This window comes from Diachasma alloeum, unplaced genomic scaffold, assembly GCF_001412515.2.
Source record: "Diachasma alloeum isolate Michigan unplaced genomic scaffold, Dall2.0 Dall_scaffold_00557, whole genome shotgun sequence".
Lineage (NCBI taxonomy): Eukaryota > Metazoa > Arthropoda > Insecta > Hymenoptera > Braconidae > Diachasma > Diachasma alloeum.
The window spans coordinates 404,990-426,385 of NW_021680689.1; the positions used below are offsets into that span (position 1 = coordinate 404,990).

At 38.6% G+C, this 21,396-nt stretch overlaps 3 protein-coding genes across 4 annotated transcripts; 1 reads left to right on the plus strand and 2 right to left on the minus strand.

Moving 5' to 3' along the window:
- The first annotated feature begins 1,335 nt into the window (after nucleotides 1–1,335).
- On the plus strand, nucleotides 1,336–3,034 carry LOC107043272. The gene is made up of 3 exons (XM_015264696.2): nucleotides 1,336–1,890; nucleotides 2,374–2,489; nucleotides 2,694–3,034. The coding sequence occupies exons 1-3, from the start codon at nucleotides 1,869–1,871 to the stop codon at nucleotides 2,943–2,945; spliced, it is 390 nt and encodes a 129-aa protein (XP_015120182.1). The 5' UTR covers nucleotides 1,336–1,868; the 3' UTR covers nucleotides 2,946–3,034.
- Nucleotides 2,499–7,234, minus strand: LOC107043271. 2 transcript variants are annotated; one of them, XM_015264695.2, is made up of 4 exons: nucleotides 6,899–7,234; nucleotides 6,017–6,147; nucleotides 5,678–5,927; nucleotides 2,499–5,276 (listed from the first exon to the last, which is right to left on the minus strand). In XM_015264695.2, the coding sequence occupies exons 3-4, from the start codon at nucleotides 5,821–5,823 to the stop codon at nucleotides 3,662–3,664; spliced, it is 1,761 nt and encodes a 586-aa protein (XP_015120181.1). In that variant the 5' UTR covers nucleotides 5,824–5,927; nucleotides 6,017–6,147; nucleotides 6,899–7,234; the 3' UTR covers nucleotides 2,499–3,661. The 2 variants fall into 2 exon arrangements, with proteins under 2 accessions (XP_015120181.1, XP_015120180.1); XM_015264694.2 differs by having other exon boundaries at nucleotides 6,649–7,234.
- A 581-nt stretch (nucleotides 7,235–7,815) lies between these two features.
- Nucleotides 7,816–13,011, minus strand: LOC107043233 (E3 ubiquitin-protein ligase synoviolin A). Its single transcript, XM_015264622.1, has 7 exons — nucleotides 12,677–13,011; nucleotides 12,454–12,546; nucleotides 11,355–11,507; nucleotides 10,986–11,276; nucleotides 10,083–10,515; nucleotides 9,382–9,682; nucleotides 7,816–9,085 (listed from the first exon to the last, which is right to left on the minus strand). The coding sequence occupies exons 1-7, from the start codon at nucleotides 12,803–12,805 to the stop codon at nucleotides 8,806–8,808; spliced, it is 1,680 nt and encodes a 559-aa protein (XP_015120108.1). The 5' UTR covers nucleotides 12,806–13,011; the 3' UTR covers nucleotides 7,816–8,805.
- Between the last annotated feature and the right edge of the window lie 8,385 nt (nucleotides 13,012–21,396).

Here is a 21,396-nt window from a genome sequence, read left to right on the forward strand (position 1 = left end):
AGAGCAAATTGAGCGCTACAAAAAAGGTCCTGAGAAAAGTTTAGCTATCTCCCTTAGATTCCGAGATATTCACTGGAAAATGGCCAATAGTCAAAATCGACTTGAACCGTTTTACCACTTTGCTACTGAATTGATGGAGTCTCGAAGCTTTTTACCGAACACTTGAACGAGGCCGTAAAGAATGAATGTTGAGATAATGTAGTTATGAAGAATTTAGGTGTCAGCATCGTATTACGTATTACAACGTGAGAATCGAGGTAATTAATAAGTGGGCCACGGTTTTTGATAAAGTGGAATTGAACTCATTTTTAAATGTTTTTATCATTCTAATTGAATGGGCTGGTATGACTATTATATTCAGTTAATTGATTCTTGGATCGAAATAAGACGTTAAACTTTGAGATGGAAATATATAAACTTTAGTATTGCGACTTATTGTTTGTATATTTAATTTTTGAAAACGTCACAGTATCTTAAATTGTTAATAATTCATTGAATTGTTCTAATAATTCATTAAATGAATGATAAAATAAGTCGTTAAATTATTTTATCATTCATCTCTGGAAGTTTAACGATATTTACTTTGGTAATCATCACGAAATGATTTTGTTGACACCAACACGGGGAAGAGAATTCTCTTTTCCTCAAAGTAAACGATGAAAGGAAAATATTGAAACGAGTCTTGCTTCCGTTGGAAAATTCACGTTTCATGGTCATTGATATTTTTATGAAAAATGTATCCTTGAAATCCTTCTCCACATTTATTTTGATCTTGAAAAAGTTTGCATGTTCAGTACTTGTTGCAAATTTTCATGTCACACACGCGAGCCTGAAAAATTCCATTCATTATTCATGCAATTGCATTATAACGTTGACGAGGGTTTCTTGTGGTCATTTGACAGTCGCCAGAGCTGATCGTTAATCATTATGGTTGGGGCCTCGTGGTAGCCTAATGATTCTATTAGGCTAAAATATGCTAATGGTTTATTGATAATTCCTGAGCCTCACAATTTTGCGAGCTATCTATTCTGTTGTTACTCATTTTCAAAGAAAATTAATGATTTATTCATTGCGTTTTTAAATTATTTTTCGTTTTTTAATAGAATTAATAATTATAGAATCATTATAGAATAGTAGAATTAATCATTTAATAATTATCTTTATTTTTTCAATAGAATTTCATTCTGTTGAGATATTTCAGAGAGAGAATTCTCTTTAAAAAAATATGAAGTAATGAAATCAATAAAAATTCATAAAAAATTAATTGCATTGATACACAAAAAAAATCGCTGAGAATAACTGATTAATTGATTCAATGAATAATTGAATCAACAACTAATAAACAAATCAATCAATCAATCAAATAGATAAATTATTTGATCTTAAGTGGAAAAAAATGTCAACCTATTTTTTTGTTCAACCGTTGAAATTCGCTGATTTCCTTTTTTAATTAGGTGGAGTCCAGAGTAATTAATGGAGTTTGTTATTAGAGGTTTACATGTAGTTTTTAGTTGATTGAAAGTAATGGCATGTGCTGTAATTAATTGCACGCAGCCTAGGGTCGAATTGAAAAGTTAAATTCCCTCTATTGAAATTCTTTTGAATTTTCATTTTTTTTGGAGGTCACCGGTTCCTGGAAGAACAATCCGATTATTCCAGTGATGACCACTGGAATGAACTGTCGCTGGTGTCTGTCCATGGCATCATGGAGGATCTTGAATGAGAGTTTTCGATTTTGTCCAACGGTTTTCTGAGGATTTCGACGGTTTCTGGGTTTATTTGAGGCTTTTGTTTTGATTAGAAAATTTTTTTCGGCTCGTGAGGCCCTTGGGTTCGACAGGAGATTGAAGGATCCTCTGGGTGATGAGATGGAGGTTGATGCAGAGCCTGGTGAGCACACACTTGTGGATTTCATTCGTTTACATTGAAACTAGAGGAAAAGGTTCTCTGAGATCATTCCTTAATCATTAATATCCCCCGAACAAATAATCCGATTTCGATAAATCAGATTTCATTTTGAAGCCTGAAAAAATACCTTCAAAACGAGAAAAAATTAACGTCGAATTATTGACGAATAAATAAGGTTTTTTTACCTACTTCTATTCTAAGTCAATTTCACTTGGGAAAAAAGTTTCAGTTTTTTGAGAATATCTCTGTATCCAAAAGGGATAACGAAATTTTTGTTAAGACATTTTTTGTAGCTCTTTAAATTCTCTACAAAAAAGGTCTTTACAAAAATTTCGATATCTCTCCAAGATTCAAAGATATTTATTAAAGAATGATCTCATGATAAAATTCAACTAGACTTTTTTGTTCGATGACTCGATAAATCGCCTCAATCAATCAATATTTAAAATTATTTTCATGTGATAGATCTGGAACAGCAATGTGATGATGCAGTCTTCGAGCTGTGTGACACCAGAGAGAGATATCCCCAAAAATGTGCCGAGGAGTTAGCTAAAACCTTACGACTGACAACACAAATCAACGTAAAAGAATAACGAAAGAACTTCATTTTTATTTTCCACAAAGAGGCAAATGAGTCAGTTAGACCCAAAAAATAATTACAATGAGTAAATCGCCTTGTGTACATGAGTTGAACATAAAAGCTGCTGACTTTAGTATTTATAACAGAAGAAAAAATAATTGAGAACTGTTTAGAACAGAAATAATACTCCAATGATTCCTTTCAGAAAGCTCCAGTGATAATGAAGCCCTCAGGCCCCCTGAGACCCCTAGAAATAACTGATGAGCAACGAGAGCTCTTCCAGTCCATCATACCCATCACAAAAGACCGGGCAGACGATCAGAAAGCCTTGAAAACTGATCTAGAAACAATGTTGAAGACTGTCAAGGACTTGAAGACAGTCGTGGAGCAAGTGAGGAGCACAGAAGACTGTACTATTGACAATATCCTCAAAAAAACAGATAAAGATCAACATTGATAATACTCGATGATAATTGATTACTAATTTTAATTAATCAATATTAATATGATAAACAATAAACTTATTATCATTGAATACGTGATGAACAGTTGTTCCATATATTTATGTGCCAATTTAATGTAGTGCTCGACGAGTTTTAACAGAAATTGCCTCCGACCACTTTTTTATATAATTTATCACATTCAATTCTAGGCTGACTGGGGAGGACAGGACAGTATTAACTCATTCATAAGTTGATTCATTGAATTTTTCACATCACATTTGATAGTAACCGATATAATTGTTGTGACGAGTTTCGAACTCACACCTTCAGATTATGGGACTGATGCTCCTGCCAACTGAGCTACGAGTCCTGTTTCATTCATTTATGAAGGGAATGAAGAGAAATCGGAAAATGTCTGAGGTATAGATAAAAACCCTCTCGTTAATGAGATAATTAACGATTAATAATTCCCTTGAATATTTTGAAAAGAAAGAGAAATATAAAAAACATAAGTAAAACTTTCAAACAGAGAATTAGATTCCCTACAAATAATATCTTTTGACATTTTCCTCTCAACCCACTAATTCTCGAGTTGAAAAAACCTTTCTAAAACCCTCAGATGCCTTAAAACCAAAAATTTTACTCTGAGAATTAAATTCTCCTCAGAATGAATTAGAAAGGACTCCTGCCCTCCACCACTTCCCACCCTCACCCCAATTATGCCACCCTATCATACACACTCACGTGAATACGCCCTTTTCCCCCCAAACCTAGACAAACTCCCAACGTCTAACCGTTGAACGACGACCCTGACACCCATGGTCATATCATTAACAAACTTCAACAGATTGATCCTCTCGTCCTCTTGATTCTCCTCTGGAAGAATTCGTCTCCTGGCAGCAAGTGTCCTCCTCCCCTCAGTCCCCTCCGAAGGTGCCTCTCCCTCCATTGCCTTGCCACCCCCCTTAAGCTCCTCATCATCATAAACGAGACTCCTCCTGGCCTTAGCAGACTTCCAAAGCGAGAGATCAATCTTCACACTCTCATTGGAGACGACCTTGGGACCGACCCTGAAGGTGCCCTCAGGACTCCTCTCAAAATGTTCGTCATCCATGAGAGGACTCGTCACCTTGTCCCTCGAGCAAAACCCCATGAGCCCCAGAGGGGAATGATTATCCCCCTGGAGGACCTCAGGGATGATATCCTCTTCCTCAATCCTCTCATCACCGTTCACATCTTCCGGACGTTCGGACCCCGAGGAACAGCTCGAGGAGCTTGAGGAAGTGATTCTGGATCCCTTCAAGTCTCTATCCCCCTCCACAACCCTTTCCCTCTGTTTCCTCATCCTCGAGTGAGGGAGAATGTCCTCTTGAGGACACGTAGACGTCACAGGCCCAGGATCATCGCCAGGAATGTCCTCCCCAGGGCCGAACAAAAATGGAAGCCTCTCCTGCTCCTTCTCCTTCTCCCTCTCCTGCCCCCCGGCGATCTCGATCTTCCCGACCAAGTTCTCCAGCTTCAGAAGGCTCGAGTTCACCAGGCACTCCCCCGTCCTCCCCTCGACCCTCTCGGAATTCTCGAGGACTTCATCGGGCTCCAGCTTCGTCTTCTGCTCGACGACAGTCACCGAGTCCTTGTCCTGCCTGATCGTGAACATGAGCCCCTCCATCACGAGGTCAGTGATGTCAGCTGATTTCGCGGTGGAGGTGTCAATTGGAGATGATCCAGGGGGTGGTCTCCCCCTCGAGGAAGTCGTGACCTCGTTGTTCTGGGGCTGGGGATCACTTTTCCTGGTGGTTGGGCTCATTTTCGCGACTTTCGCTTTAGTCTTCTCGATCTCTCGTTCGATCAGGTACTGGTAGGGCATGTCCACTGTCTCCTGGATGTCGTTGAGGGGCTCCTCGGAGTCGTCGTCAGGGGGTGGTGGGTCCTTCTGCTCGTGGAGGTACTTCTCGACGAGGGGAAGGGCCAGATCACCGAAGAATGACGCTGATTTCAATTTTTTCGGGGGTGTGGGGGGAAGGGGGGTGAGTCTCGTGGAAGAGTCCGTGGAGGAGTCGTCAGCTGGGGAGGGTCTGGGGGGGAGGGGCGAGGACTTTAAGGGGAGGGAGTCTGGGGAGGTGGTTTTTATGGTGAGGATGAAGGCGTGGGGGTAGGCTATGGCCTCTGGACAATCCCGAAATTTTAGCATTGCGAACATCTTGTCCTGGCGCGTCCAGGAGGACTGGTTGTAGGTCACCAGGAGGTGACGGGTGCAGAACTGCTGGCCCTGGCGCGGCTGGAGCTTTATTATCTTGCGGACGACTTTCATCAGCTCACGGGCGTGGGAGAAGTCCTGGGGGGATCTGTGATTTTTGGAGAATTTTGTGGATTAATGGTTTGATTGGAAAATTAACGAATGGATTTATTAAAAAAGAAAAAAAGATTTTGGAGAAAGTTTATTCCTCTCATAGTCATCAAATTCGTCTCATCTCGGTCATTTATTTTCTCATTCGTTTATTCATCTCATTTGGTTATCAAATTGAATAAACTTTGGAAAAAAGAATTGGAGAATGGAATAAAATTACGAAATTAATCAGTTTTTTTGGTAATGAAGCCTTGAGAATAAAAATAGGCAGATTATCTCACAAAAACAGGCTAAAATGACTAAATAAATCCGTTTTTGTGGATTTTATTCTCCAGACAATCACGAAATTAATTGATTCTGTATTCAAACTGTTTGGTTTCTCAGGAAAAGTAACTTCACCTCGTTGTTTTGTTATATTTAAACGTGAATTTGTAGATGTTCTGCTTGCAGCAGAGCCAGTAGGATCCTGGGACAGTTAGAGCAGGCTCCCTCTCCCGCCTGTCCCAACCACGGTTGCTAAGTGTTCGTACATGTATTCCAGGCATTCTCTCTCTGGCTTCAAGTCACGGAATAAGGGGACAAGCTTCTCGGCGTCTTTACCTCCAGATGAGTCTTTGATGATGAACGTTAAGTAGTATAAAACTCGATGCTGCAATGACATGATAACAATTCGTGTACTAAAAAAATTGAGGACACGAATTGGAAAATAACTATGACTTTTTTATAAAGAGGACTCACTCCAGTGATTACTTCATTGATGAACACATCCTTTACTGTATTCCAAGGTAAAAAAGTACTCGATTCGCAGCAGGACAACAATCGTTTACAGATTATTTGGACGCCAACAGATTCAACAACCAACAGAGTGTCTGGAAGGAAATAAAAATCGGTTAAAAAGGCAACAATTCTCTAAATGCTGCTGGCTCACAAAAAGATGAGACATTTTCTTTAATTCCTCAAATTTCCACACAAATTCCCCGTAGAAAATTCCCTCGAAAACCCCTTCAACCCCCCCATTCTAAAATAAAATCAAAATAAATGAATAAAAAGAAATGACAATTAAAATAAACAAAACGAAAGTCAATGATACAACTGAGTAATAATTCCAAAAATTATGTTGATAAAATATTTTAGACTAATTGCAGATCTGAGACCTCAACTTTTTATTCTGTTGTTGAACAGAAATTGTCTTTAGTTTAAGTAAAAGCGAATTCCTGTGAGCAAGGTGTGCCCTTAGGGGATTTCGTATCTCAGAGTACAATAAAATGCCCTCAATTCTGTGAAATTCTCTCAAAAGCAGCCAAAGTAAAGCAGATACGTGACTAAAAGTGAAAAAATTGAACTCAAAGAAAATTTTAGGTGGCTCTCACCAGTGTCAACAGTGGAGAGAATGCCCCAGGCCCTCAGTACCCCATAAACTCCAAGCAGACCCCCGAAAAGGACCCCCTGCCCGCAAAATCCCCAGAGTACCAGAATCACCAGCACCACAGGCACATCAACCCGAAAGCTCGTGCCCCTCTCCCCGTTCCTGATCTCGAATTGCACAACCCTGTGGTCCCTCCTGACCCCAGCGAGCTCTTCCCCAAGGACAATCCTGTTGCCGTCAACCCCGCGAAATACCTTGGGAGGAAGTGACGAACTCTCGTCGGCGTCAACAAGCCTCGACGACATGAATGACGAAACAGAGTCCTGAGGAGGCCTCCCCCAGGTCAGTCCTAACCAACAATGTCCTGTCCAACTTTAGGCGCCAAAGTCATCGTTCGGGGGATCAGCACCACCAGAAGCTACTTCAAACCCGGGGACGCGATCGAAGGGATTAATCAACTTGCTTAAATTTTTCGTTTCGATTTTTCGAGGGTTCAGGGACTCTAGGAGTCAGAGAGTCACTTTTAGCCTTGGCTCACTCTCTTCGGTGTCTTCGAGGCGTCACGTTCGCTGATTGGACATGAGTTACCTCTCATTTTTTACATTTTTTTCTCCGTTCTTCGGAAAAAAGCCATCGGATATGTGCATTCGTCGTTTTTTAATAGTTTATTGTTTATATTGAGGATGTGTAATGCCACAATCCTCATTTTCCATCATAATCCTCATATTTTACTGAAAATATTTATTTATAATTCTAGGGTAAAGGGTATCGGTCAGCTAGAATGCGATATAATCGTCAGGTAAGAGACGATGTCGGTTTACCGACATGTTTTCACGAGGGTCACAAGGGTCATAGCTGCGATGTCTGGTGGCCATTGTCTGTACTAAAAAAATGACCAACAAGAAGTTTATTTACACAATCGAGACGTGCAAAAACGTAGCAAATTCATTGTTTTGTAAGAAATTATCTTGAGTGAATACCTCAAAGATTAGTTTCTTGACTCCAATTTGTGTTAAACTATAAATTTCAGCATTCTCTTCTGAAAGTCGTGCGAGAAAAAATTCATCTCCTTATTTATGTTATTCATGAAGCCAATAAATAATAAGTAAACATAATGAAAAATGAATAAGTAAAAATAAATAATTTAATGAATGAGAATAAAACCCACACATCAATAGACAAATAGGTTTATTACACGTGGTGATAACCAACACTATGAATTTTTTACACACGTATGGCATATCCCCACCAGTCTACCCCATTATTCCACTCAAACGTCACAAAACAATGTCTCAACATCACCTGAGAATTCTATACATCTTTCATTTAAATTCATCTCTCATTATTCATCAGTATTGATTAACAACAATTGAGTGCACGCAATAAAATACAATTCACGTAATAATTGTATATCATTCTGGATACACTTGTCCTACTCGATTACGAGTATAAACCCTCTCTCGATATATCTATTTTACACTTTTTAAATTGATGATTTGGAGAGAATAGCAAAATACGAATGGAAGATGAGGAGAATTACCTGTTTAGTACCTTAAAAATTCAGATTATTTACACACGAATAAACAAAAAAATAATAACAAAAGGGATGATGACGTGGATTCAGTAGTCAAGTGAAATTTGTAGATTTCAGGACCCAAATGTTAAGTTATCTCGATAATGAGTGGGTCGAGGAAAAAGTGTCATAAAATAACGTTTATAGAGCATGAAATCCTCTTCAAAAAGTGTCTTATGACATTTTTCTTTAAATCTCTTCCTCTCGAAGATATTTCCAATTCTCAAATTTTGGAATTCAGAATTTTCGAAATACCTTCAAAACCACTGAATTTAGAAAAAAATGTCAACGAGATTTTTTGTACATTACAAAATTCTCTACAAAAAATGTTAGTGACATTTTCTCATAGGAGCACTCGTTAGCGAGATAAACTCACAGTCAACGATTCTCAGATTTAATTATCCCTTCACTTCACCACTGAATCAATTATCAATTAATTATTTCCCTAGATTTTCACGTTCTCAAAGTTATTTTCTCATTCCTCAATGTCTCAATGAGTGAACGCCTGCCAGAAGCGATCAGGATCGACGAAATCTCCAACTTCCCAAGACACGAATGCTTTTCCTCTTTTTTTTGCACTCAATTATTTTAGTCCTCCGTCGTTGGTACTGTGAACTTCTGGAGCCTTCTCTGTCTGAGGACCGTTGCTTCATCGTCTTGGTCCTGTAGAGTTGAGGAGGTTGATGGGGTTGGCTCACTGCCACCGCTGCTCGTGCTCGAGGCATTGGCAGTCGATGACGTTGGAACTGGGTCAACTGTGGGGAACGTGAAGACGAATCCTGGGGGTTTCGGGGGGTCAGGGGGGGTTGCGGCTGTGGAGGATTGGGGCTGAGGGTTTGGGGGACTCGTCGTTGGTGGCATTGGGATGCTGGAATCATAAAAAACATTTTATCATTAATTTCCAGTCAAATTATTGATTTTTTTGTGAAGAAACATTTATTCTACAGAATTTCATTTAAAAAAAAAATTAATTTCAATTTCTCTCTTTTTCGTATATTTTTAATTCTAAATCTTCAATGAAATGCCAAATTAATAAATAATAAATGATAATAATACGTCATAAGGAGAAGACATTTTAAATCTTGAGATATTTTTTTTGTAGATATTTACAAAATGGAATAAATACATTCATGAATAATGCATTAACTTAATGAAAATACTTACTTGGCAGTAGCTGCCGCAGTCTGATACTGATTCATCATGGCATTGGCAGCATCTAAGAGCAGCTGAACCCTCTGGAGGGTCTCTATCCTCGCCTCAACAGCCTGTCTCAAGTTTCCCTCCATCGCCCTGAGCTCGTCTTCACTGAGGGCAGTAAGATTGGGTGGTGGAGTGGGCACTGGTGGAAATGGGACGACATTTGGAAATGGTGGAGCGAAGAATGGCATTCCTTGGGGGGGAAATGGTGCTGTTTGATCGAGCGCAGCTCGGAGATTCGCTATGAGTCTTGGTTCTGGTCGTGAGCCTGAAATCAATTAATCGTCAGTAATCCCTCAATTTTAATTGAAATAAACTCATTAGAAAACGAAATTAACGATTTAAAAATGAGGAAAAATCGTTACAATAATCCAATTATTTTTTTCACTGATTAAATATCATTTCTTGAGTATCAAATGAGTTTTAAGTGCCTCAACAGTTTTTTTTCAATCAAGAAATTTAACTTTAATCGCAATAAATTGATTTAAAAGTGGAATTCACGAATTGAAAATGATAAAAATAATCATTTCAATTATTTAATTATTCATAAAATAAATGAAATGAGTTTCAAGTGTCCCAGAATTTTTTTCTCTCATAATTCCCCTGAATTTCGTCATTTTTACGTTTTTATTTCTCCAAAAAATTGAAAATAAATTGCTTTGAATTACCATCTTGATTATTAACTGGTGCCTGTCCCTGCTGAGGTATTTGATTCGTCCCCTGTCCCTGATTTTGCTGTCTATTATCGGCACTGGGTGTAGCAGGTCTGAGAATATTCAAACGACACGTGGGACACGTCTGTTGACGCTGGAACCACGATCTCAAGCACGCAGTGTGGAATATGTGATTGCAGGGGAGTTTTTTACTGGCTGAGACCATCTCCTCACGACAAATGATGCAGACATTGTCAGCAGCCGCCAGTTCCTCGGGTGTTGCGTCTGGATAGAACGTGTTCATGTTCCTGATTGCTCTTCGGGACATGACGATGTCCTGGAACGCTTTCTTGAAGGTTCTCATCGTGTAGTACATCGGTCGAACAGCGAATAAGGGGAGTGTGTAGAGTTTCACCATTACTGTGACGAAGGCGACGTAGAGGATGACCTGAAAATTATATTTTTAATTGGAATTCGTTACTGGGATAATTATGATAATTAGGAGGGGAATTAAAAAAATTATTCTTAAAAAAATGAGTTTGTTTTTTGAGAATATCTTGAGAACGAGTAGGTTTAGAGCAAAATGTGACAAGAACTTTTTTGAAGATAATTAAATTCTCCATAAAAAGTTATTTATGACATTTTTTCCTAAACCCACTAGTTTGCCGGACATTTGTGAAATATTCTCTTCATGAAATTTTCAATGATCAAGAAAACTTGGAAAAGTCATTTGCAGTAGTTTGCAAATATCTCCTAAATTAATGAGTTTAGGAAAAAATGTCACAGAACCTTTTCTGGAGGGAATTGAATTCTCTATAAAAAAGTGTTATGACATTTTTCTGTAAACCCATTAGTTTCCGAGATATTCTTAAAATAGTCTGCAAAATATTCTAGACTCTTCGTTAATTCAATTCTCACCTTAATTAACCCAATCACCAATTCAGTATACAGCAGCAAAACGGGTTTATTCTCCCACGGGCTCTCATTCTGCAGATCAATCGTATGCAGAATGTACTTGACACTGATATTCAGTACGACAGTCAACAGAATAGCATACTCAAACCCAAAGACCAATTGTACAGATGCACCTTTGGCTAGTGTAGAGTTGTAAGCATACTCGATCATAGTTAAATTGATGAACGATAAAAGAATGAGTAGTGTGGCGACACGTAAGTGAAAGAGCCACGTGATGACTGGACTCCTTTCCATCTGGAAAAATAGGAGAAAAAAATTCATCGACACTCCAATTTACTGTTGCGTTCATTTTTCATTCAACAATGGGCTTACGTAGTCGACTCTGTCCTCGGCAAGCCAGTGGAACGACTTGAGAAACAGTAATAACGTGAATAATGCAATGAACTTGGGACTGAAGTCATCCCTGAAGACTGTGAACGCAAGGCAGGTCTCGGTTACGGCGTACCAGGCTTTTTCCACGAGGTGCTGGGGGAAAAATACATTTTTAGATAACGACAAATGATTTTTTCATTATTTCGGTTTTTAATTAAATACGACAAGTTTGTTGGCTGAGAAAATGAGCTCTTGAACAATTCTTTCAGTCTTTTGCCATTTTTTAAACTGTGGGGTTAAAACCATTGTAGATATTGAAACACATCAGATAACACTTTTTGCAACTGCGGAAATTCCCCAGAAAAAATTCCCCTGATATATATTTTTTTAACAAGTGATAACAACTGATTCTGCATCAGTTTTAAATTTGCAAGTTACTGTTCATTGAATATCTCTAAAACGAGTGCAATTATGAGAGCAAAACACTAGACTAGACCTTGAATTTCCCGATAAAAATTATCTTCTGACATTTTGGCTGAAATGAACTCACTCGGAAGATATAAAAAATCTCCTGATAATAAAAAACAATTCCTCACCAGTTTCGTAATTCCCAAGTAACTAATTTCGAAATACCTTGAAAACCACTGGAGTTATAGAAAAACAACATGAGACTTTCTTTTAGCTTACAAAATTCTCCACAAAAATTGTTCTTTGACATTTTGCTTAAAACCCAGTCACTCCAAAAATAGAAGCAAAAATTTCTTGATAACAAGTAATTCTCCAACAATTTTGTGATTCTGATATTACTTCTTGGTAGATATCTCCAAGACCACTTGATTTATTTGAAAAACATAAGAAACCTTTTCTGTAGTCCTCAAAATTCCCCAAAAATGCCTTTTAACTCTTTTTCTAAACCCTCATAACAAACGTTTTCCAAACGGTTTAAAAATCCACAGTAAATTCCCCCATTCGTGTCTCCAAAACCCCTGGACACCTCAAAAAAAAAAAATTAAAACCCATTCTTTGCAGCCCCATAAATTCCCAAACAAAAAAAAAAATCCCCAAAAAAACAATTTGCACCACTTCCTGGACAACTCACCTCCAGTTCTGCGGCCCTCAGATTCCCAAAGAAAATCTTCCTCAAGAATGTGTTAGTCATGAAGACAATGATGAGACCTTGAACATAGATGACCTGAAACGACAACAGTGTCACAATATTGACAACCCCAGCCCCAGGAGACGTCCCCCAGGTCTCAATCCCCCAAACTTCCCCCATAACCCCGATGACCAAACAAGAATACAAATAAACAAAATAAACTCACAGCCATACTGGGATTCGACTTGGTTATGTAGACGACAGAAGGATAGAACTGTTTCTTCTGGTAATAAGCATTCCCAATAACCAAACACGTGAGTGCAACACTCACAAGCATTACCACAGCCGCCCGCATGTTGCTGACCCTCAGCTCACCATATAAACTCAAAAAAATTTCAATAACCGAATGACAATGGACTTGGAATTTAGCATACGCAAGCCAACTGGCCGCCGATATCACGCAACATTGACTGCTAGATAATGCTTATGGCTTGTGTTACTGTACGTTTTTTTTTTGACAACCGAGGTATTTGGCGCTGGGGGAGGTGCGGAGGTTCGTGGAAACTGGAGGACACTTACGTGTCGTTTGGTGAACAGCCAGTTACGCCCCCCGCCGGTCACTCGGCCAGCTCAGGCGACTGCCAAGTGGTAGAAACAGCCATATTTTCGAGGATTTTTCCGAGGGGTGGGGATTTCTTTGGAGTGGGGGGTTCTAGGGGAAAATGGTAGAGGACTTTTTTGCGGAGAATTTTGTGGGCTACAAAAATGATTATATGGAGTTTTTTGATCAATCCAGTGGTTTTGGAGATATTTATGAATTTGTGATGAGAGAATTCAGAAAATGTGAAGAAGGGATTGAATTTTTTTTTCACGTTGTTGAGGATGCGGCTATCGCCGGAGTGGGGGGTTCTAGGGGAAAATGGTAAAGGAATTTTTTGTGGGGAATTTTATGGGCTATAAAAATGATTTTATGGTATTTTTTGCTAAATACAGTGGTTTTGAAGATATTAATGAATTAGTGGTGAGAGAATTCAGAAAATGTAAAGAAGGGATTTTTTTTATGTTCTTGAGGATGGGGTTATCTCTGGAGTGGGGGGTTCTAGGGGAAAACGGTGAAGGACTTTTTTGCGGAGAATTTTGTGGGCTTTAAAAATTACTTTTTCATATTTAATGATAAATCCACTCGGTTTATAGATATTTCCCAAAGAATGATGATGGAATTTTTCAAGTAGTAAAACCACAATGTTCCATGAGCCCTGAAACGTAAAATTATCTCGAGAGTGAGCGGTTTTACGAGAAAATATGAAAAAACATTTTTCATAGACAATTTCATGATCTACAAAAAATGTTTATGATGTTTTCGTCTAAACTCAATAGCTCCCAAGATATTCGCAATAAGCTAGAGCCAAAATTTTCAAAATCCTGACGAATTCATCCAAAACTGTTCTTAGATGTTTTAAAATGCTGTGTTAGGGCGACGGGAAGTCAAAAATTCGGAAGGATATTTTTTTATAAAAGGGTTTTAGGCCCACAGAAGTGTCATCCGACATTTTCTCCTAGTCCCTCACTCTCGAAATAAAAGCCATCAACAAAAGGTCAATTATAGATTACCCAGCGAGCATTTAAATATGTCATGAATATATGCATCCCACATTTTCCCGGTTTCCCAATATCCTGGAACTTAATTTGGTCTTTCTGTCACGTTCAAACATATATATCTTTCTCCTTCCTGTATTTCGCAGAGTCATCGGAGTTTCGTTTCCTTTGAAAAGATCGCAACCTCGCAAAATGTTTTCTCTTTCAACACAAAAAAAAATGTGCTCATGTATTTGAAGAAAACGAAAAATACGGGAATAATGAAACATGTGGATGACTGCATAAATCATTCTCCAATCGTCAGATGTTTCTCAGTCGTAACCGATAATAATCAGAAGCCAAACATTTCCACGAGTTGTTCCATTGTACTCTCTCGTTACAATGCGGGTATTAGCAATTAAAAATCGTTGGCTTTTGTGACGTAGCTCGGAGTAATATGCTGGTATTCAACAATTCTTCGGAATATTTTTTAAAACATTCGCGGAATTGATAACTCTTGATACTTGTATCTGCAATTTTTTTCTCATCCATAGCGAGTTTAATTTGCATCGCGTTGTGAGTATTCCGTTGATATATTCCGAATTTTTTTAATGAAATTTATTCAACAATCGCAAATATTAAGCTTCGGTATTGCGCAAATATTTTTTTAAAGCAATCAATTCTTTTCGTCTTATTTTATGCAAATCTCAATTTTTTAATATAAAAATTATCTCCTACGTGAAAATCGTATTTTATTTACTATTCTACTTAAAAAATCGTTTGACATTTCCCACATGTTCTACCCCTATGCATTAAATTCACTAAAATCTCAATATTTTATGTCGAAATTCCTCAAAAATATTTTAATTTTTCCTCGAATAAATACATTTGTTGCTGAAATTCAGGAGTAATTTCTAATGCGAAGCATTTTAAATTGTGCAAATCCCAGTTTTTCAACATAAAAATTGTCTCCTACATGAAAAAATCTATTCTATTTACTATTCTACTTAAAAAATCGTTTGACGTTTCCCACATGTTCTCCTCAATTGACCCCTATGCATTAAATTCACTAAAATCTCAATATTTTATGTCGAAATTCCTCAAAAATATTTTAATTTTTCCTCGAATAAATACATTTGTTGCTGAAATTCAGGAGTAATTTCTAATGCGAAGCATTTTAAATTGTGCAAATCCCAGTTTTTCAACATAAAAATTGTCTCCTACATGAAAAAATCTATTCTATTTACTATTCTACTTAAAAAATCCTTTCACGTTTCCCACATGTTCTCCTCAATTCACCCCTATGCATTAAGTTCCATAAAATGCCAATATTTATTTCAAAATTCTTTGAAAATATTTTAATCAAGATTAAATGCATTTGTTGCTGGAATTCAGGGGTAATTTCCAATACGAAGTATTAAAAATTGTGCGAATCCCAGTTTTTTAACATAAAAATCGTCTGCTACATGAAAAAATCTGTTCTATTAACTATTCTCCTTAAAACTATTTTGATATTTCCCCCAGGTTCACCCCAAATCACCCCTATGCAACAACTTCCCAAAAATCCCCATATTTTACGTCAAACTAATTTTTCAATTACATTCAACTAAATATCTCTATAAATACCGGGCTGACGGCCTTCGGGCGCAGTCCCCTGCGGCGAATCCCGTTAAAAAAAATAGACGAAGTAATTGTAATTTCCAATTAAAACGTTTTTAAGCTGTCGACTCTCGAAGCTAAAAATCCCCCCTCCCGCACTCTGTAATGCGTGATCATTACCTAAACAGTTTGGAAACCTATTAAACTTATTAGGCCCTGGCCTCGCCGAGGAGATCCCCCGGTCCGCTTATCGGCGCTCTCAATATGCCCCTAAGACTTTTACCTGACGCGTGAATCACGTATTTTTCCTTGACCATCGACGTCCCACGTCGCCTCGGCGTTGAAAACCGTCAGATGTGGGAGGGCCGAGGGGAAGACTCAGCACAAGTACAAGAGTACAAGAGCTCCGAGGAAAAAAAAGGGGGGAAATAAATAAAGAAGGGGACGCAAGGCACGTTGAGCAAACAGTCTCAACTCGAGGAATTGACCGAGACGGCATCGGCATGACTCTCCCCGGGCTGTCATGTCTAGTGCCTCGCAGCAACGAAAAAGAGAACTGAACAGTAAATTTGAAAAAAGGGGATAAGAATAATAATGGCGAAATGGTTATTATCTTTGGGGTTTGAGGAGAGGCTTTTCGCCAATGCTCGGACTCAGGTAGAATCATAGTGGGTTTTTTGGCCGGGATACGGTTCATTAGGACCAGCCGCTCTTTAGAATCGAATTTAATTGGATTGAGGGGCTATTGTTCGAGTTGGACTCGGCTCTGATTGTTTAGAAATGAAATATCGACGATATTCACGGAGGGGGAAATCTTTTCGGGAAGCATTCAGCTTTATTGTCGCACGAGTTTTTTTCAGTCGATTCAGTGAGCAAATGCGAACGTTGGGTTACGATTTTTTCAGTTGAAATCAACGCTTCCAGTACTATTTTTTTTTGTTATTCATGAAATGAAAAATACGTATCTGATTTTTTTCGAAATTTTATATACAGTGATGGAAACGAATTAAACAAAACCCCAATTTTGGGGATAAAGAAAGAATTCTGAGGTTTTTTGGCGGAAAAATGTTTTTGGTTTTTTTAATGCTTAATTGAAGCGGTTGGAAGAATTATAGAAATAAACTTCATGATTAATGAATAAAAAAAATGTCATCCAAGTTTCCATTCACTTGTAAATATTTCAAAAACAGTAGAATTTATAAAAAAACTTCTTTGTTATTTGGAAAAATAAGCTCATAAAATAAAAAATACGTATCTGATGTTTTTTCAAAATAGTGACGAAAAAAATTATGCAAAACCGCAAATTGGGGAACGAAGAGGAGATTTTGAGATTTGATTTGACGACGAAATTAAATTTGATAAAAAAAAGAATGAAAAAATTATTGCATTCTTTGAATGCTCAATTGAATCGGTTGAATGAATTATGCGAACAAATTTCACGATCGCCGAATGAAAAAAATCCCACCAAAGTTTCCCCACATTTTTTGTAAATATTTCGAGAACAGAATTGATAAAAAGCGTTCAGAATGTCTTTCACCTCGAAAAATTTCCCACAAAAACCTCTCCTGCCGTTCCCCTCCCACCGCAGCTAATTAAATTACACCTCCGCCTCGAAAAACCCAACTCCCACCCCCGAAAGCCCTCCAATAGAAGCCATTTGGCCTCCCTTCTTCACATACTCCACCAAGAACAAACGGAGCATGTTTATTCGTGCCACTTGTCGTATGTTACGTGTTACCTACCTGAATCCACAGGCCTATAGTTGTCTCCTAAGCCCCTGAGTTTGCGTCTGACGAGGACAGCCCACTGTTAATACCAACGTGGAACTTAGCGACGTGACGCAAAGTGGTTCAGAAAACGTGAGAAGGAAAAACAAAAAGTCTCGACGCAAAAAATGAAAAAGAACAAGCCCAGAGCCTTGAGAATCCCATCGATCAATCAAAACAATTAAAAATAATTAACTACTCGAGTGCAAATGGCATCAGACAGAACACCATCATCTCCAATTAATAGATTCCATCATTTATTTGCTCAATAAAAATTCATATTCATCGAATAAATCTCAAAACTCGAAAAATCAATGAAAAAACAAAATAAAAAACAATAAACCAAAACGAAAAATCATTTAACATGAAATATAAATATATTTCGATGGCATTTTACAGTCAGTGGAGTGTTTATATGTATACAATATGTATATCTATGCGTTTATGTATACAACTATGTACAAAGCGGAAACGCCCACGTTTCCTCAAACGATCTATCCAATGATTTTCACATTATCAATTGAATATTTCACAATTACGACTCTCTCTCATTTTTTTTTCTCATTCTACAGTCATTAACTGGAGTACACGACAGACGGCCAGTCTCAGATCGAGAAATAAGGAAGAACAGAACGGAATAAAACAGAACAGAACGAATTAATCGCTCCAATTCTCCAATTTTTTCCCTCACACACACACACATACAAATTCTCACGTCTCACGCACACGAAAAAAAAAATTGGGTTGCATAAACCCCGCAGTCATCACCATTAATACATTCCCTCGATTATTAATTCTCATTAGGAATCGACTGATTAATAATCTATAAGATCTAGCTGTTAAACTCTACCGAGGAAAATTTTTCGTACTCAAACATTATTATTCTCTCTCGTTATTCTTATTGTTCCTCAGCTCATCCTAATACGGGTATGTACCGCCGTAAATACCCAGTCTTTAAGTTTCTTGGAAATAAAAGGAAATATGTTGCGGGACGAGGTACAGTGGAAGGGGGATTGAGGGACAGGTGGGGATGGTTATGATGAGGCTGAAGCTAGGGAAAAATTTAATTCCGAGTCAAGAAAAAATAATTTGAGGATTCATTTTTAGGGACGTGCCGCTGATTTTCTGCGACATCGTCACGTATTTTCGGGAAATTGTCACTGATTTCCAGGGAAATGTCCCTAATGTCCTGAAAATCAGATTTTTTTCCTCCCCCAGGCGAATCCAAGGGTTGAAGTATTCTCAAGGCGTGAGAAAACTCGTTCGCACATGAAAAATAATTCTCACACAACTGCTTGAAAATTCCCTGAATGAATTCTCCCATGGCTCCAGCCTCACGTGGTTATGGTATTGAATAGTAGTTGATTCCTTAAAATACTAGTCGGAGAATAAGCGTAGAAATTGTATCACACTATTAAGACTTGTACATGATCTCAAATGTAAATGCAGGCTCTTACATAGGCTTTTTATATTTCTCTTAAACCTCATTTCTCTTATGCTCATCGGTTTCATCACGTTGGCATTGGGGCATTGACAATTTTTGCGAATCGCTCTCTCGTTTTTTTTTTTTATTTCATATGGGTTTCGTAATTATTCGGATGAGGCATTCCACGCCGACATTACATGTCGCGCGCGGAATTTTGTGCCACATTTTTTTTAATGACTCTACGGTTAAAGGCCTTACGCTGCTGACGCTATTGAATAGACAATTTTATTATCAGTTTTTTTTGGAAGCTGACATGAAATGCCCCATATGACAGATTCTCTCTTCATTATCTCTTTCGTTTTTTTAATTTTATCGTTCCATGCCGACTCTACATTTCGGGTGAAGCCAAAACTACCGGAATATTCGATAAAAATATTTTCAAGTCATCAGCAAACTTCTTCTGCTCGACCACTAAATAAATATCAATAAATTTATTTATTAATATTTATATCACACTATAATCATTAATATCTCCGCTAGTTTCAGCTTCATTCATATCGAAGAACTATTTTCCTAAGAAAGTTAATTTTATGTTCAAGGCCATGCGCTGTTGACAATCCTCAATAGACAATTTTGATTTATGACGAGGAGCATTGATAGTAGTTCTTATCACGAGTTTTTTTGGTGAAGGTCAGCATGGAGTGTCGCACACTCCCATTCCTCTCTCATATCTCACATTTTCAAAATTTCCGTCTCCGCTATTCACTATCATTTCCATGAATGCGTGTATGGGGCACCGCGTGCGGCGCTGATTTTACGAATATTGATTAAAAATATTATTATCAAGAGTTATCATCAGTTTTTTGTCGGCACGAGATGCCCCATACGCCAGTGCTCACAACTCCCATTGTTCTCCCTGAACTTTCGTCTCTCTCAGTCCCACGCAGGAGACACCATGACACGAATGAAAGAGAAGTGCTCCCCGAGTGATTCTCAAGACCGAAACGAAGACTCCAACAGTACAAAGAGAACAGATGAAACTTGGATGCCTTGGAGAACAGAGGATGCCAGTCGTCGAAAGACGATCGATACCGAGAGGGGCTGAGACGTTTTCGGCGAGAAACTTCTCTTGGAGGTATCGATCCTCCTCGGCAATGTTCGGGTTACATCCTCGTACCCAGGACCAGGTCGAGGGCTTCCCAGAACTCAAGGGTGCGGTCGGCTCCACTTCCTCAAAGGGATCCAACAATTTTTCAAACAGGACAAACCGTCCAAATGAATCTCATCGAATTTCGTCTCCGGTTTTTATGAAAATAACTCAAAACCCAAGCGAGATATCGAAACGTTCACCCGGACACTTTTTGTAGCTCGTTTTACGCTCCACAAAAAAGGTTCCAATGAACATTTCGATATCTCCCTCGGACACCGTGATATCCGACAAAAACCCATTTCGAAACTGCGTAAAATTGATTTTTCCACTTGATTAATCAACTAGCCAACGATTACCGATCCCGCGAAGCACTTTTCCTTCATTACCCCGTCGTAATAACTATTTCAGACTTAAAATCCACGTACAATCGATCGGCTGATCCAATCCCTCCCCCCTGGAAACCCAAACCTCACAGCGTCACGATGTTTTCTCAAGAAAAAAAAAACCTATCTAGATGGGACACACACAGGGATCGAAAATAAACCCTAAAAAAACCGAGGCATGAGGACACCCACGGGGCGGCCAGCGGCCAACAGTCCAGCCCATCTCCCACCAGCAATAAAAAACCCAAAAGCTAAAGTCATAATCAACTAAAAGTACAGCTTGAACAATTTCCTATTCAATCATACCTCGTATCTTTGGCTCTACGAACTATCTCAACATAAATAATAAATACACGGACTTGGTTACTTGCTCTGTACACATAACTCTCCAACTGAATCCATAGAAATGAAAAAAAAAAAATCACCAAGTGATGAGGAGAGTTAGTCACGGGAATACGACGCGAGGGGAATGATGATGAAAAAAAAAAACGAGAAAAAGGAAACCGAATGAATGATGAATGGGAATGGTTTAAAAAGAGAAGGGAATGTAGCACATTATACGCGTAATATCGAATGGAAAAATTGGCCCTGCAGGACTGGGCGCATGTCTAAAGGGAACATGAAACTGAAAGAGGTAGGGGGAAGCCCCAATATTCGTGGAGAATGGCCCCTCCGGGTTGGTGTGTGCACAAAACGTGACTGTGTTAGAATGCCTCGTGGACTGTAACATACGTCCGTAGCAGCGGTTTTGGCTGGAAGAGAGTACTTTGGCTGTCCTTGTTTGTGGCCCCTTATGTGCCCTAGCAACGACAAGAGAGAGAGAGAGAGAGAGAGAGAAAGGTAGAGGGAGAGAGACAGACATAAGCCCCTGATGCCCACCAACCGCGAGAGATATACCCCAGCAAGTAAGTGTACGCCTGTGTATGTACTGTGTACGGTAATGGCACCGTTGGATATGCAATGTATACCATGTACCACGGGGATTTGATATACGTACACATGGAGAGCTATGGTTACATACGGTACGAATATATCCGACGGGGGAGG

What these genes read in the sequence shown, in the direction of transcription:
- LOC107043272 (XM_015264696.2), top strand. Translation starts at nt 1,869, where the DNA reads ATGGAGGTTGATGCAGAGCCTG. An exon ending in GGAGGTTGATGCAGAGCCTG is followed by an intron (nt 1,891 to 2,373) that starts GTGAGCACACAC and finishes TTCATGTGATAG; the next exon opens with ATCTGGAACAGCAATGTGAT. An exon ending in GACTGACAACACAAATCAAC is followed by an intron (nt 2,490 to 2,693) that starts GTAAAAGAATAA and finishes GATTCCTTTCAG; the next exon opens with AAAGCTCCAGTGATAATGAA.
- LOC107043271 (XM_015264695.2), bottom strand. Translation starts at nt 5,823, where the DNA reads ATGCCTGGAATACATGTACGAACACTTAGCAACCGTGGTTGGGACAGG. An exon ending in AAATATAACAAAACAACGAG is followed by an intron (nt 5,277 to 5,677) that starts GTGAAGTTACTT and finishes CAAAAATCACAG; the next exon opens with ATCCCCCCAGGACTTCTCCC.
- LOC107043233 (XM_015264622.1), bottom strand. Translation starts at nt 12,805, where the DNA reads ATGCGGGCGGCTGTGGTAATGCTTGTGAGTGTTGCACTCACGTGTTTG. An exon ending in CCGAGGACAGAGTCGACTAC is followed by an intron (nt 11,277 to 11,354) that starts GTAAGCCCATTG and finishes CTATTTTTCCAG; the next exon opens with ATGGAAAGGAGTCCAGTCAT. An exon ending in ACTGCGGCAGCTACTGCCAA is followed by an intron (nt 9,086 to 9,381) that starts GTAAGTATTTTC and finishes TTATGATTCCAG; the next exon opens with CATCCCAATGCCACCAACGA.